The sequence below is a fragment of the Megachile rotundata genome, chromosome 13 (genome assembly GCF_050947335.1).
Source record: "Megachile rotundata isolate GNS110a chromosome 13, iyMegRotu1, whole genome shotgun sequence".
In the NCBI taxonomy this organism is placed as follows: domain Eukaryota; kingdom Metazoa; phylum Arthropoda; class Insecta; order Hymenoptera; family Megachilidae; genus Megachile; species Megachile rotundata.
The window spans coordinates 11337851-11350579 of NC_134995.1; the positions used below are offsets into that span (position 1 = coordinate 11337851).

Genomic DNA, 12729 nt, shown 5'->3' on the forward strand with positions numbered 1-12729 from the left:
ATTTCGAATTTGGGGAAATGCAGGATGCAACGCTGAAAGAATAACAAGGACTCGGGCTTTAATAATACACAAATTTTATTTTATTCATTTTTTTTTTGTCTGTTTCTTCCCGCAGAATCGAGGAAATCATTTGTTTGAGAGAACAAAACCTCTGCAATACGAATAGCAGTTACAAGTAAATATGTACAATAATATAAGTGGTTGCCTTTCCTTTCATATTATTTCTTTTTTTTGTCATTTTTTTCTTTTTAATCATCTGGTTCCTGTTTGTCCGTCCGGTATTTATTCCTACTTTCGCGAGCTGTGTTAATGGATAATCAATTAATTAAGAATAATCATAATAATTATAAGAATCGCACTGAATCGTTACGTTATAATATCCGTCCGGAATTAAAACGGAGGCTTCAATCGTAGGCATACCAAATCGCGACAAATATTGACAAATTGACAAAAACATGCCTCTCGTGTTTCTTCCGCTTCTCAATACCATTCCATCGATCTCTCATTCGCTTTTTGTTTAAACTCTCTCTCAATTTTCACTCTACAATTTCGTATTTTCCATTCACACCCCTTTGCACGATCTTACAATGTTTTTCTTCGTTTAACAATCTTTGTTTCAAGCTGCAATTTTACATATATACTCGTTGCGAATCATCGGTTCCTAAGATTAAGTCCGCTAAAGCAAATCCCTACCGTTGATTAAATGCTCATTGCGAAAAGAGAGCTCAACGTGGCATCTCGAGGACCGTTTCGTGTATCGTTCTCTCTCCCTTCCTCTCTCTCACTCACACACGCGCGCATGCACTCGCACATTTTCTGTCTCACTCGCAAAATTCTCCACGCTCTACCTGTCCACCCAATTTTCACCTCTGTCTTATCCCCCCGTTCCCTTCGTTCAAGCCGTTTCGTCGGTTACAACCCCTCGAGGATCGTCCTTGCCGGTTACGCGCGGCCTCGTATCATCCTCTTTTATCCCCGCTACAGCCAGAGAGGTCTTTTTTGTCCGTGGCTCAACAACGACCGAGAAAAGGACCGCACTTTTCGTCTGAAGGAGTATCGCCACGCGGCAATTGCGCGATTGCAACGTCCGCACCCGTGAAAACCTTTTTTTCCTAACCTCTCTCGCCACTTTCCTCTTCCATTCGTCTTTCGCTCGCGCGTTTTTCTTTCCCGATCACCGATTCTCGAAAGTCGAGTTTCGAATCGAGCTGCACTGTCCAACAAATTCTCCGAACGAGATAAGTCTTGGACTTATTGTTCCGGGCCACTTCGAGTTAGCGACGATATTGTCTGTCTACGAACGATAAAACTGCTGTCATCAACGATAACTCTTCTATCGCGAGCTTAAAACCGTTGCCACTCGCGATAAAATCGTTGTTACCGCGTTTAAAACCGATACTCCGAGCTTAGGGCCGCTTTCATGGGCAATCAAACCGCTACCACGAGCACTAAACCTGTTGTTGACAGTTTAGAACCGTGACCACGAGTGAGAAAGTCGTTGCTGCGAATTCAAAACCGTTAACACCCGCTATCACGAGCGATAAAGCCGCTACCACGAATAATAAAGCCGATGGAATCGTTACCGCGATAACGTCGTTTCAGCGAGCTTGAAGCCGCTGCCACGAGCGAGTTTTAAAATCGTTAGGACCAATAACGTCGCTACAGCGAACTTAAAGCCGCGATTCTTGGACAGCGCTTCAGGGAATCTATTCGCGATTTACGGTTGTAAAGATTAGCGAATTTCTTGAACAATTATTGCAAACGACTTTCGGATCGAGAATCGATGAACGCCGATTCGAAGCGACGAGTCGCGAGCGCAATGGACGATCCTCGAGCGCAACAAGAGACGACGACGCTCTCGTTAACAGATCTCTTTTTTTTTCGTATTTTCTTTTTGGAAATGTCTTTTTGTTGTGTATTCTTTTTTTTGTTTGCTTTCGTGGTTGTTGACGTTTTTCATCTTCTTCCTCTTTGAAAAAAGAAAAGCCCACCTCGCAATGATACGTTCATGCACGACGTGCACGGTTTTTTCTTTTTAAAAAAGGTACCCGTCGACCTTTCCCGTTCATAACGCTTCTCCCTCGTACTTCTCTCTTTTTTATTTATTTATGTATTTTTTTGTTTGTTTGTTTGTCGTTAAATAGTAATCATCTAAACAATGAAAGCGGCAAAACGTCTCGAGGAAAAAGGTGTCCCTGAGCGCGACGAAGGGAGACGACCACACCTTTTGTTTCGCTTCTTTGGGAGGGAAGAAATAAAATAAAAAGAAAAGAGACACGCCTACGTCGCCCTTCGTCGTCTTCGTCTCTTTCACGCCCACGATTATTAGTCGCACCTGCACAGGACTGGGCGACACGTTCAGTGTTTATTTTTAATCTTTTTTTTTAATAAAAAATGATTTCAACTATCAGAAGGATTGTTTCGACTCTTCTCGGTTTTTGGTTCCATTTTGTTTCTTCTTTTGTTTGGTCGAAATGTTCAGGATGTAACACGGATCCTCTCTTTCTCTCCCTTTCTCGTTCTCGCTCTCTCTCTCGCTCTCTGTACGTACGGAATTCGTCCTGCGCAGGTATTCGTAAAAAGAAGGGACGCTCTTCTCAAAAAGTTGCATCATTTTGTGAAATCGCATCAACTAAGTTCCTATGTTCATTTAAATCCTTATTACAAGTTACGGTAGTAATAGTAGTAGAAGTAGTAGCAGCAGTAGTAGTAATAGTAGTAGTAGTAGTAGTAGTAGTATTAATAGTAGGTTTCTCATTTTTTTATTCCTTTTTTTATATGTTTAAGCATTTTTTTATCCTTTAGTTTTTCTGGTTCTGATAATCTAATAGACATCTAAAAATAACACCCATTTTTTTCATTATTATTATTTCATATTTGTATTTTTTTTCCTCCCCACCGTCATCCTCTTCCTCTCCCTTTCTTTCTTCCTTTCGCTCTCTCTCTCTCGCTCTCTCTTTCTCTCTCTCTCTCTCGTTCTCTCTCTCTCTCGCGATCTCTTTCTCTCTTTTTTTTATATTTTTACTTTTAGTTATCGATCATCAAGTTATTACTTAAAGGTTCCTTAAACGTTAGACTGACGATCGCGAAATGGGCTCGAGGATCGAAAGTAATAGAAACGCGTAAGAAAAGGAAAATATCCTGAACGAATAGTACGGTTGAACGAATTACACGGCACCCTCGAGTCCAGAACGGAACGCAGTTTTCACTTTTGCATTATCCACTGTTTGAATTATACATCTTACATATATTTCTAGCGGCTGGAGTAACAAGTATTTTTTTGTTTTTGTCATTCGTTTTGTCAGCTCAATACTGCATCAATTCATATTGCTGCTGTTGTGATCTGTGCCCAAACCGTCATTCGCGATAAAAACCATCCACTCAATACTCCTGCGTCTCTTCCCCGCCTTCAACCCCTCTTTTATCCCTCTTCGTTTTCTCGCATTCTCTCTGTCTCTTTCATACAGGAAAAAAAGCATACACACACGTGTCTGACCCTCTTTCATGCGTTGGTGCATCGATCTTTTTTCAGTTACACCCCTTAACCCCCGAAAACCTGCTTCCTCTTCTCTTTCTTTCCCTTCTTTTTTTATTTTTAAATATCCTCGTCGATTCCCTCTCGTTTAATCCTCCGCTTCCCTCCGCCTCATCGTATGCTTCCCTCTCGTGTTAATTTTAATATCACATTTTCGTGGGTACAGACCGGCCCGATATATCCTTGAAACAACGGAATTTCTGGGGTGAAAACGCAAATCGATCGTTGCTCGGATTATTTTTTCAAGAAACGAGGCTGAGCACTCGACACTTTTTTTCGACCGAACAGAAACCTTCGGGATACGTTCACCATCGTGAATTTCGTTCGGTTAAAAAGGAAATAGTACGGTTTCGATTGTTTCTGAAGTCAGAATCAAATTCTAAAGAAACGCTCTTTCGAATTTTATTCGAATAACAAAATTTAACAATTATACAAATTTATAATTCGACCACGAGGGTGAACGTATACCCTCGAATATCGAAAGAAAAAGGAAAAAGATGAAATTTCGTTCGTAATCCTGATTTCGGAAATATTTTCGATTCGTCTCTGCGTTCTCCTTAATAATACATCGGGCGAGCGTGTCCCTATTTAATATATAGAATACATACATCTTTATCACGCTACAAGGTACTACGAACCCAGATTTAAAACGATAAAATTCATCGTTTCTCGTTTTGTTTTTTTTTCTTTTCTTTTTATTTTTCTTTGTCGTAAGAGATATACGGCACGTACAACGACTGGATGGCAACGACGAAAACGAAAGCAAAAGTCACGAATGTAAAAAAAAAAAAACGAAAAGAGAAAGGAAAATGAACGATTAACTTACGAAGGTGCGTTCATCAACGATCTACACGTTCAAGAGACATTCATCGTTAATCACTTAATGAAACCTCTTACATGTAAAATGTTAATTATGTGTGTTTTTATTTTTTATTTTTTATTATTATTCATTTGCTCGTTATCCCTCCCCAGACCCAACAGGTCTCTTTTTTTTGTTGTAGACGTTTTTGTGTTTGTAATTTATGCATTCTTTTTTTCTTCGTTTTTGTATATATGTATGCGTGTATTTTTTTTTTTTTTGGTTTGTGGTGGTTTTTGGTGGTTCCCTCGTTTCCACTCGTTCGCCCATTCTAGAAATCCACGTCTTCCGTTTCACCCTATTCTTCGTCGTCCGTTGAACGACAGCCAACAATGTTTAACGCGAGAAAAATCGACACGGCAGAAAATGCAAGTCGAACCTCGTTCTTCGCATCAAGAAATCGTTTTTCGATAAATAAATAATTCCCTCAACTGAAAATTTGCTCGTTTTCGTCGTTGCACGATTAAAAAAAAAATAAGAGAAACAAGGAGGAAAGGTCCAAGTAGGAGACATTTTCGAGGACTTCGAACAAAATGTCCGCCACGTTAAATCTTCTTCCGTTTGTTTCGAGTCCCATCGTTTTTTGTGTTTGATGTGTTTTGGCCGCGGTTAATCCTCTGCAACAACCAATATGATTGCGTTTCAACTATAGAATATGGTCGATTGTTGATACAACAACGACTGCGGGAGTAATCGTTTACGTTTAACGTTAAAAAGTCGCGGCTTGCCTTGCTGAAAATATTTCATTCGGCTTGGTCGCTTTTCCGGATGGGACTCGAGTGTTCATTTCTTCCTTTCTTTTTTATTTGTGTTTCCGCAGCAAGATCAATCTTCGAAACTGCCTCCTCCTTTTTCACGTTGGCTGTCGTTCGAAAAGATTGCGTCCTTCTTAACCCCTCCTCGAATTTAATCGACGAGAACATCGTTTCCGTCGTCCCTGTTCGATTTCTGCGTTGTTCGTCGAAGAATCAACTACCACCCGTTCGTTTCGATTAACCCTTCGATGGATACTCGAATTTTCTTTGCACGGTCATGACAATTCTTCCTTACAACATATTCCTTCATTTCCTGCAATTTATACCGATTGTTATTCAAATAATAGGAAAATTATTTAGTTTTAGTAGGAAAAATAACATAATAGAAATTTTGTCTGAGCCAGGTTTTTTTTACTTCATTCGTTTATAAACGTGGGAATTCAGAATGTTGAAAAATTTAGTAACCCAAAGACAAATTTGAAAATCTGGGAAACAAAGATTTAGAAACTTGAAAACTTAGCGAGCTAAATTACCAAATTTCCAAACTCTCCCTTCACAAATTCCCAAATTCTCAAATTAAGTAGGGTTGCAGCCACCTAAGGGTTAATCGAAGGGTACTGTGCGAGAAAATTGTCCGAAAGGTGTGTTTCAAATTTGGTTCGCCCAACCCCCTTGACGTACTTCGAGATCCTTGTATATCCCCAATGGTTAACCTCCTATTTTTTTTCATTTTTCGTTTGTTATCGTTTTCTTACAAACTAACGCCGTTTAAAACCGTTGTTTATTTGTTTGTTTTTTTTTGTTCAGAGATCACTCGTTACGTTTGGTAATCAGTCTATCTGGTCTGCGTAAACCTAGCCGGAAAACTCGACTCCGTGTATCTCGAACGATTCCTGCCTCGCTGTTTCGATCCAAGAAGGTGATCGATCTTCGAGCCTGCTACTCTTCCGAAAAGACTTTGAGTCGCTTACGACCCGAGGTTCTTCAAACCCGGAACTTCAATTTATAATCTTTCGCTGTAGTTCGATTATAATCGGTACAGTTTTAATACTTCGTGATCAAAATTTAACGCTATAATTTACGACCTCGCTGTATCGTTCGAATCGTACACGGTATACGCTAGCGACATAGCGCGATCGTAAAACAAGTAAAAAGCGAAAATCTAGAAAATTTGGTCGCCGAAACACGAGTACGAAAAGTGGTACAGTAGACTCTCGTTGCATCGCAGGCTAGTGGCGCCCTCCCTTTTTGGTTAAACCGATCCTAAAAATTTCTTGCATCTACGTCGGCAATATAACGGGAGTCTACCGTAGGTTAACGGGGAGTTTGAATCAGGGCCGTAAGACGCAAAGTTGGAATTCGTATGGATCGTAAAAAGGTTTGCGAGGGAGCCGGTCAGATCTTGCCTGGTAAAGTTTCACTCGAGCCGCAAAGTGGAAGCTTTAGTCAGGGGTCGATCTTGTTGCGTTCGTCTTTATACTTCGTAACAGGCTCCCTTTTGTCGATCGATCTTCCCTTCGAGGAACTCTTTGGACCCATTTACGACCTTATTTTCTTTCGAAACGTTCTCTGTCACGACGTTCTTTTGATCGTAGCAGTCGCGGAAATATAGCGTAGTTCAACTGGTTCGTAAAAAATCTAAACCCCGCTGTTGCTTTCACCGCAGTTCGTGTTCCCCTGGAATTTCGAATGCTCCTCTTGAAAATTTCGAAATTCTCCAACCTTCAAATTCTTATATCGTGAAATTCGCTATATTTCTACTTCTACTATACCATCTCCTCTCTCTTACACGCACACATACCAGAAACATTGTATTACACTCGACACCTGTGCCCGCGCATTCTTCTTTCCTCTACCCTGGCCGTTTCAAAGTAAAACCGAATCGTCGTTTCTTTTTCCGCGGAACGACAACAACAACAACAGGTGGTGGCGGTGTCCTGGTACATCCTCGAACAACCAACGAGGGACTTCACAGAATTTGTACTCTTTGAATGCGTGTATTACAACGAAACGAGGTTAAACACACGTTTCACTTATTACGATTAGAGCGTACGTTTAAAGAATTAAACTCGTCCCGTATTTATCACGGCGCAATCACCCCCCTCCCCCCTCCCTCCCATTCGACCCTCCCTTAATTAATACAGAAATCTAATATGTGTGCCATCGTGTGCAGGTGAACATACACACACACACGACGGTTCTTCATACGGTGTATGTGTTATTCTCTTTTTTTTTGCTTCGTTTTATCTCTTATCCTTCTTTTTTTCGAACATTTTTATCATTTTATCTTCGTGTACGTGTATGTATGTGTGTGTATGCATGCATGCGCGTGATTTTTGTCGATGTCCTCTCGACTGTTACCCCTCTGTCTTTGTTAATTAACCGTAGGGCTACCGAAGAAATCCGTCTTCGCGAAGAAATCCGTCTCCCTTCTCGACAACGATCCCATTCGTTCCCTCTTTATCCCCTTCTTCACCCTTGATTTTCCTCTAACTCCGTTTACACGCCCTTCCGCAATGATCTTCTTCGCGCAAAATAAAGATTCCTCATCGTTTCCCGCGAAAAAGCGAAGACGTCTCCATTTTCGAGTGTTTTTTTCGGCTTCCCTCGCGATCAGAGGCGACAAGGGGTTTGCTCGAATCGGATCTCTTTGGCCGGGGATCGAAAAACGACGAAGACAGAAACAAACCGTGTCTAGAGATGGGATCGAGTTTTAGAAGTACAGTCGAGTGCAACTTAGGCTTATCGAACGCGATGACCCAGGATTCGCCGGTGAATTCTTGCGGTGTTCGTCCATATTAGGCTATCCCTCCAGGTGATCTAACTCTTCGAGGTTCTTCGTTTCCTTCAGGTTCCCTCGAAACCTTTGCCCTTCGTCCTGAAGATGAATTTGTTCGGGAAGAGATCTTCCTCCGTTTCTTTCGGATTTCTCTGCGATTTCCAGGATTCCCATAACCGAAGAAAATTGCATCACCATCCGAGAAAAGATCCTAGTTAGTCCGCAGATTCTTCCAAAGTTCCGAAATGTTCCCTCCTCGATCGAGAAACCCACGTTGCACCCGAGTGTCGGGATCGAAGTTTTTCTTCGAGAAATTCGAATACTACCCGTAACAGGTTGTACTTGAAATACTGGGATAGTATTTCGAAAGGATAGTAGTCGAATCCCGAAGACAGCAGAAAAGTCCAGATACGAGAGTGACGCGATACTCGTAAAAGGTTCCGAATGTTGGATCCCATCGCTAGCGCCCTCTTGTTCGAAAGCAAAAGCAAGCGAGACAAATGAAAAGACGAAAACCGATCGCAAGAACGACGGTGGCGAGAAATTTGGTCGAACAGATCGACAAGAATCCTTGTTCCTCTTCTGGGGTCAACATCCCGATGAAATGCGGCACGAAGAAACGGGCGAGAAAGATCGGATAAAAGGAGACGATCCGCGATCGGTACACACGGTTCGCAGAATGTATCCAGCATCGACGTGTCCCTCTTGATCGACTCGAGTCGATCCGTTGAAATCTTGTCCGTCAACAACCGAGTTCTTGTTTCTCGTTCGCTGTCTCTTCCCTTTTTTGTTTCTCCTCGCAAGAATTTAGTCTCCCTTAAAAATATGTACAAGCCTCGACGACAATTTACACGCGACCAATTCAGCTTCTTCAACGTTTCTTCCTCGAGGACGATTTCCTTCGATCGAGGATGCTGAGTCCGTTCGCCAGTTGGTCAGTTTCGTTTAATCGGCAAAGTTACTCGGTTCCTTTGGCCCGATTTCCAGCGTCCGTGTACGCGGCTGCACATCGCGTTAACACGTTCGGTCCCAGGGTGACAGGTGCACGGATCGCTGCCTCTATGGAACGCGTATTGTTACACCGTTGGGTCTGAAAGTGTTAAGTGTTCTCCTCAGTGGACAGAGATGTGTATCCGCGTACGAGCCAGCCGATACTTTTCCGTTCTTCCGGTTCCGAGCTTCTCCGTGTCTCTTCCCGCTCTTCCAAACCCTTTTCTCGTCGTTTCTTCGCCCTCGAACGATCCTCCTCCGCTTCCTTCTGCCGCCACCGCGCCACCTCTTCTTTGTCTGCAAACAGCCCGAAGGCACGGACGTGAAAATTTATTTGTCCAGGATTTGTGGCTCATTTTTCCGCTTGCCCCCAACCCCTTTTTCTACACCCTATAAACCTTCCGCAACAACTTGGAGATTTACATCCTACCGCTTTTTTCGTTAGGGGGAATATTGGCATCGATTCGATTCTGACTTCTTAAACTCTTCACTCGACTAGAATATTTTATCGAGGGGAATTTTTATGCGAACTTATTCTAATTCAATTTAAAATCACAAAAAATTTCAGAATTTTTTAATTCAAAAATTTATAAAACCGAAACTATATCTATATTTCTCTTATCAGTGCGGGCAGATAGTAAATCTCTGGAATGGTTGCATACCGGGATAATAGACGTCAATCTCTCAAAGGGGAGGATATTACTTTGTCTTTTAAATTCCTAACTCGAGACACGTTGCATTGGAAACGGTAAAATTATTCCAGATTCCTGGAAGATCAAGCAAAGTACGAGGTTCCAGCGCTGAAGAAGCTCGGCTTTTAATCTTTCTCCCGAAGCTACGTTACTTCTTGAATCTTTATTCTCACGAAATTTACAGTCGGCGAAGGTGGATTTCAGGAAGCGGAAAATAAAATAGAACCCCGTGGACTGTACCCTATAAAACATGGCCGGAGCTTCAAAAGAGCCCTGCATTGTTCTTGCTTCTTTTTAAACGTTCTCCTGCTACATTGTGCTATTAAAACAAACGTATATCTTTCTCTTCCAGGAATTTCTGGTCGTATGATCTTCGTTTCAGAAACTTTCAAAGTTACATTCCGCGAAGTGCCGAGTCAGGATAAAGTTTCGTTTCTTCTTTTATCAAGAAGCTGTTTCAGAGATAGTTCTTTTAAAAAAAGAGAGAGGCAATACCTCAAATGCTTCGAGAACCTTTTCCGTCGTGGAAATAAAATGATACAATCGCTGACGTAATATTTAATTTGTCTAAAATGCAAACGGTTGAGTCATCGAGTACGATAAGCCTGAATTATTGCTCGTCGACAGGTAACGAGTCGAACCTAATGGCATCATCTGTTTCATCTAGATGAAGCGTCCGTTTTATTGAAAAATAGGAAAATATGGACGTCGTTTATTCAACGGTTCATTGAAAAATAAGAAGAATGTGCCTCGTTCCGACACGAAATATTGGAAATTTCGAAACTTTGATATACGAGCGAATTAACTGAATACGTTTCTATCGATTCGAAGGTGAATCATCAAGAAGGTTCGAGGTTAGAAAATGATTTGGATACACACCTGATACGTACCTAAAGATTGTCCATCATTTCGGAAAGGGTCAGCCTGGATGTGGACATTGCGACGCCACTGTCGCTGCTGCTCTGCACGCTGCTGTGATCATCGGTGTCCGACTGGTTGCTCGTGTACCCGATCACGTCTACTTCATCTGCAAATCAGAAATTGCTCACATTAGAATTTACTTTCAATTTCTCTATTACAATTCATGTTCTTCAAAAATACAAAGATGTAGGAATTTTAAAGATGAACCGATTAGAGGACATAGCGAGACCTGGAGTAATTTTGAGATACAGAGCAAGTCTAGAGCAAGACTAGAGGTCTAAAACATTAAGGAGGTAAAGAAGAAGGGCTGTGTATATTTAGGTATTTAGAATTATTCTTCAAGCTTCATATTGTTAATAAATTCAAGAACAGCTAAACCGCACATAATCATAGCGAGAACTGGACGAGTAATTTTGAGATCTAGAGCAAGTCTAGAACAAGACTAGAGGTCTAAAACGTTAAGGAGGTGAAGAAGAAGGGCTGTGTATATTTAGGTATTTAGAATTATTCTTCAAGCTTCATATTGTTAATAAATTCAAGAACAGCTAAACCGCACATAATCATAGCGAGAACTGGACGAGTAATTTTGAGATCCAGAGCAAGTCTAGAACAAGACTAGAGGTCTAAAACGTTAAGGAGGTAAAGGAGAAGGGCTGTGTATATTTAGGTATTTAGAATTATTCTTCAAGCTTCATATTATTAATATTCAAGAACAGCTAAACCTCGCATAATCATAGTGAGAACTGGACGAGTAATTTTGAGATACAGAGCAAGTCTAGAACAAGACTAGAGGTCTAAAACATTAAGGAGGTGAAGAAGAAGGGCTGTGTATATTTAGGTGTTTAGAATTATTCTTCAAGCTTCATATTGTTAATTTTCAAGAACAGCTAAACCTCACATAATCATAGCGAGAACTGGACGAGTAATTTTGAGATCCAGAGCAAGTCTAGAACAAGACTAGAGGTCTAAAACATTAAGGAGATAAAGAAGAAGGTATATTTAGGTATTTAAAATTATGTTTCAAGCCTCATATCAAGAACAGCTCACATAATAGCAAGCGAGGAGTTTCATTGGCAAAATATGGCTCGGTTCTTAATACGTTCAGACGCGAACAGGTTGTACGAAAAGTTGGACAAAAGCCACGAGAAATCGATCGAATATCTCGCGTCATACGGTGGCTCGTTAGATAATTTAAAAAACGCAGGTGCGCAGGATGCGAGTAGTAAATTGTAGATGCGATTGGACAGCTGTGGCTCATAAATATAAGCACGGCAACAATTCGAGACTGGTTCGCGAATTCCGTTGTCGAATCGATACCGGGCCGCACACCGTTTCAAATTCACGGTACACACGTGCCGGTAGGCAGACGATTTTCCTGCACGTGTACCCTTCTCTCGCTCTCTCCGCCGCTGTCCAATAATCCCTGTTCGAAATGCCAGCCAATTTTCGTATTTTACCATTTCATGAAAGCGTTCATCGGATATGCACGCGTTTCTCCATGTTGGTTTGGAACACGTCGATTCGCGTAATCCTCGTTGGAAACACGTACCGTAGCATTGGCGTAGTTATCCAGTTAAGTAAGGACCAGGATGGAATTGCACCCCCTTCCGGAATAATTGCCATCGGTCGGTGGAAATTATTAATACGTAACGATAAATATTTATCGAGTCGTTCGATTTTATCTTATTGACGTATTATCGTGCAATCTCGTTTTATAACGAATAAATAATGTTGCGTAATTGCATCGACGGTAATTATCGTTTCCCTTTGGAAAATTTTACCGAAAAAGACTTTACCGAGCGATATTATTGCTTCGAAGGGAACATAAAGGGTTCGAAAGCCCATCGTCAGCTGGAAAGAATTAACCGAACTTCTTTTTCACCTGAAAAGCCCCGTCATCCCTCTGCAGGAAACTTTCCTATCGGATGATCAATTTATCGTCGAATTATCTTACGGTCTTTTCCGAAAATATCTATCCGGCAATATCCATAAAGTATCACCATGAGACCTTATTTTCTTGGGACGGTGCGGATAAACCGAAGGGAGGAAAAAAAACATTGCCGAGAGAGAAGAGTCTTTGTCTGCGGTCTGAAAAATCCGACCCTTTATCGCGGTACCTCCTTGACCTGTAGCAACCTTCCTCGATCGTTCGATGAAAAAAATGCCGCGATAGAACGAATTTTATGAATCGTAACTCC

At 41.4% G+C, this 12729-nt stretch overlaps 1 protein-coding gene across 6 annotated transcripts in view; it reads right to left on the reverse strand.

The window, feature by feature from the left end:
- Positions 1-57: 57 nt before the first annotated feature.
- The window catches only part of Mxd (MAX dimerization protein), a 143848-nt gene continuing 131176 nt past the window's right edge, over positions 58-12729 (reverse strand). For 5 of the 6 annotated variants that reach the window (XM_076538821.1, XM_076538822.1, XM_076538817.1 and 2 more), the window contains 2 exons: positions 10490-10637; positions 58-9215 (listed from right to left, as the gene is read on the reverse strand). In XM_076538821.1, the coding sequence (XP_076394936.1) occupies positions 10501-10637 (137 nt within the window). In that variant the 3' untranslated portion in view covers positions 58-9215; positions 10490-10500. The remainder of the gene's footprint in view (positions 9216-10489; positions 10638-12729) is intronic. The other variant, XM_076538818.1, reaches the window with a different exon arrangement.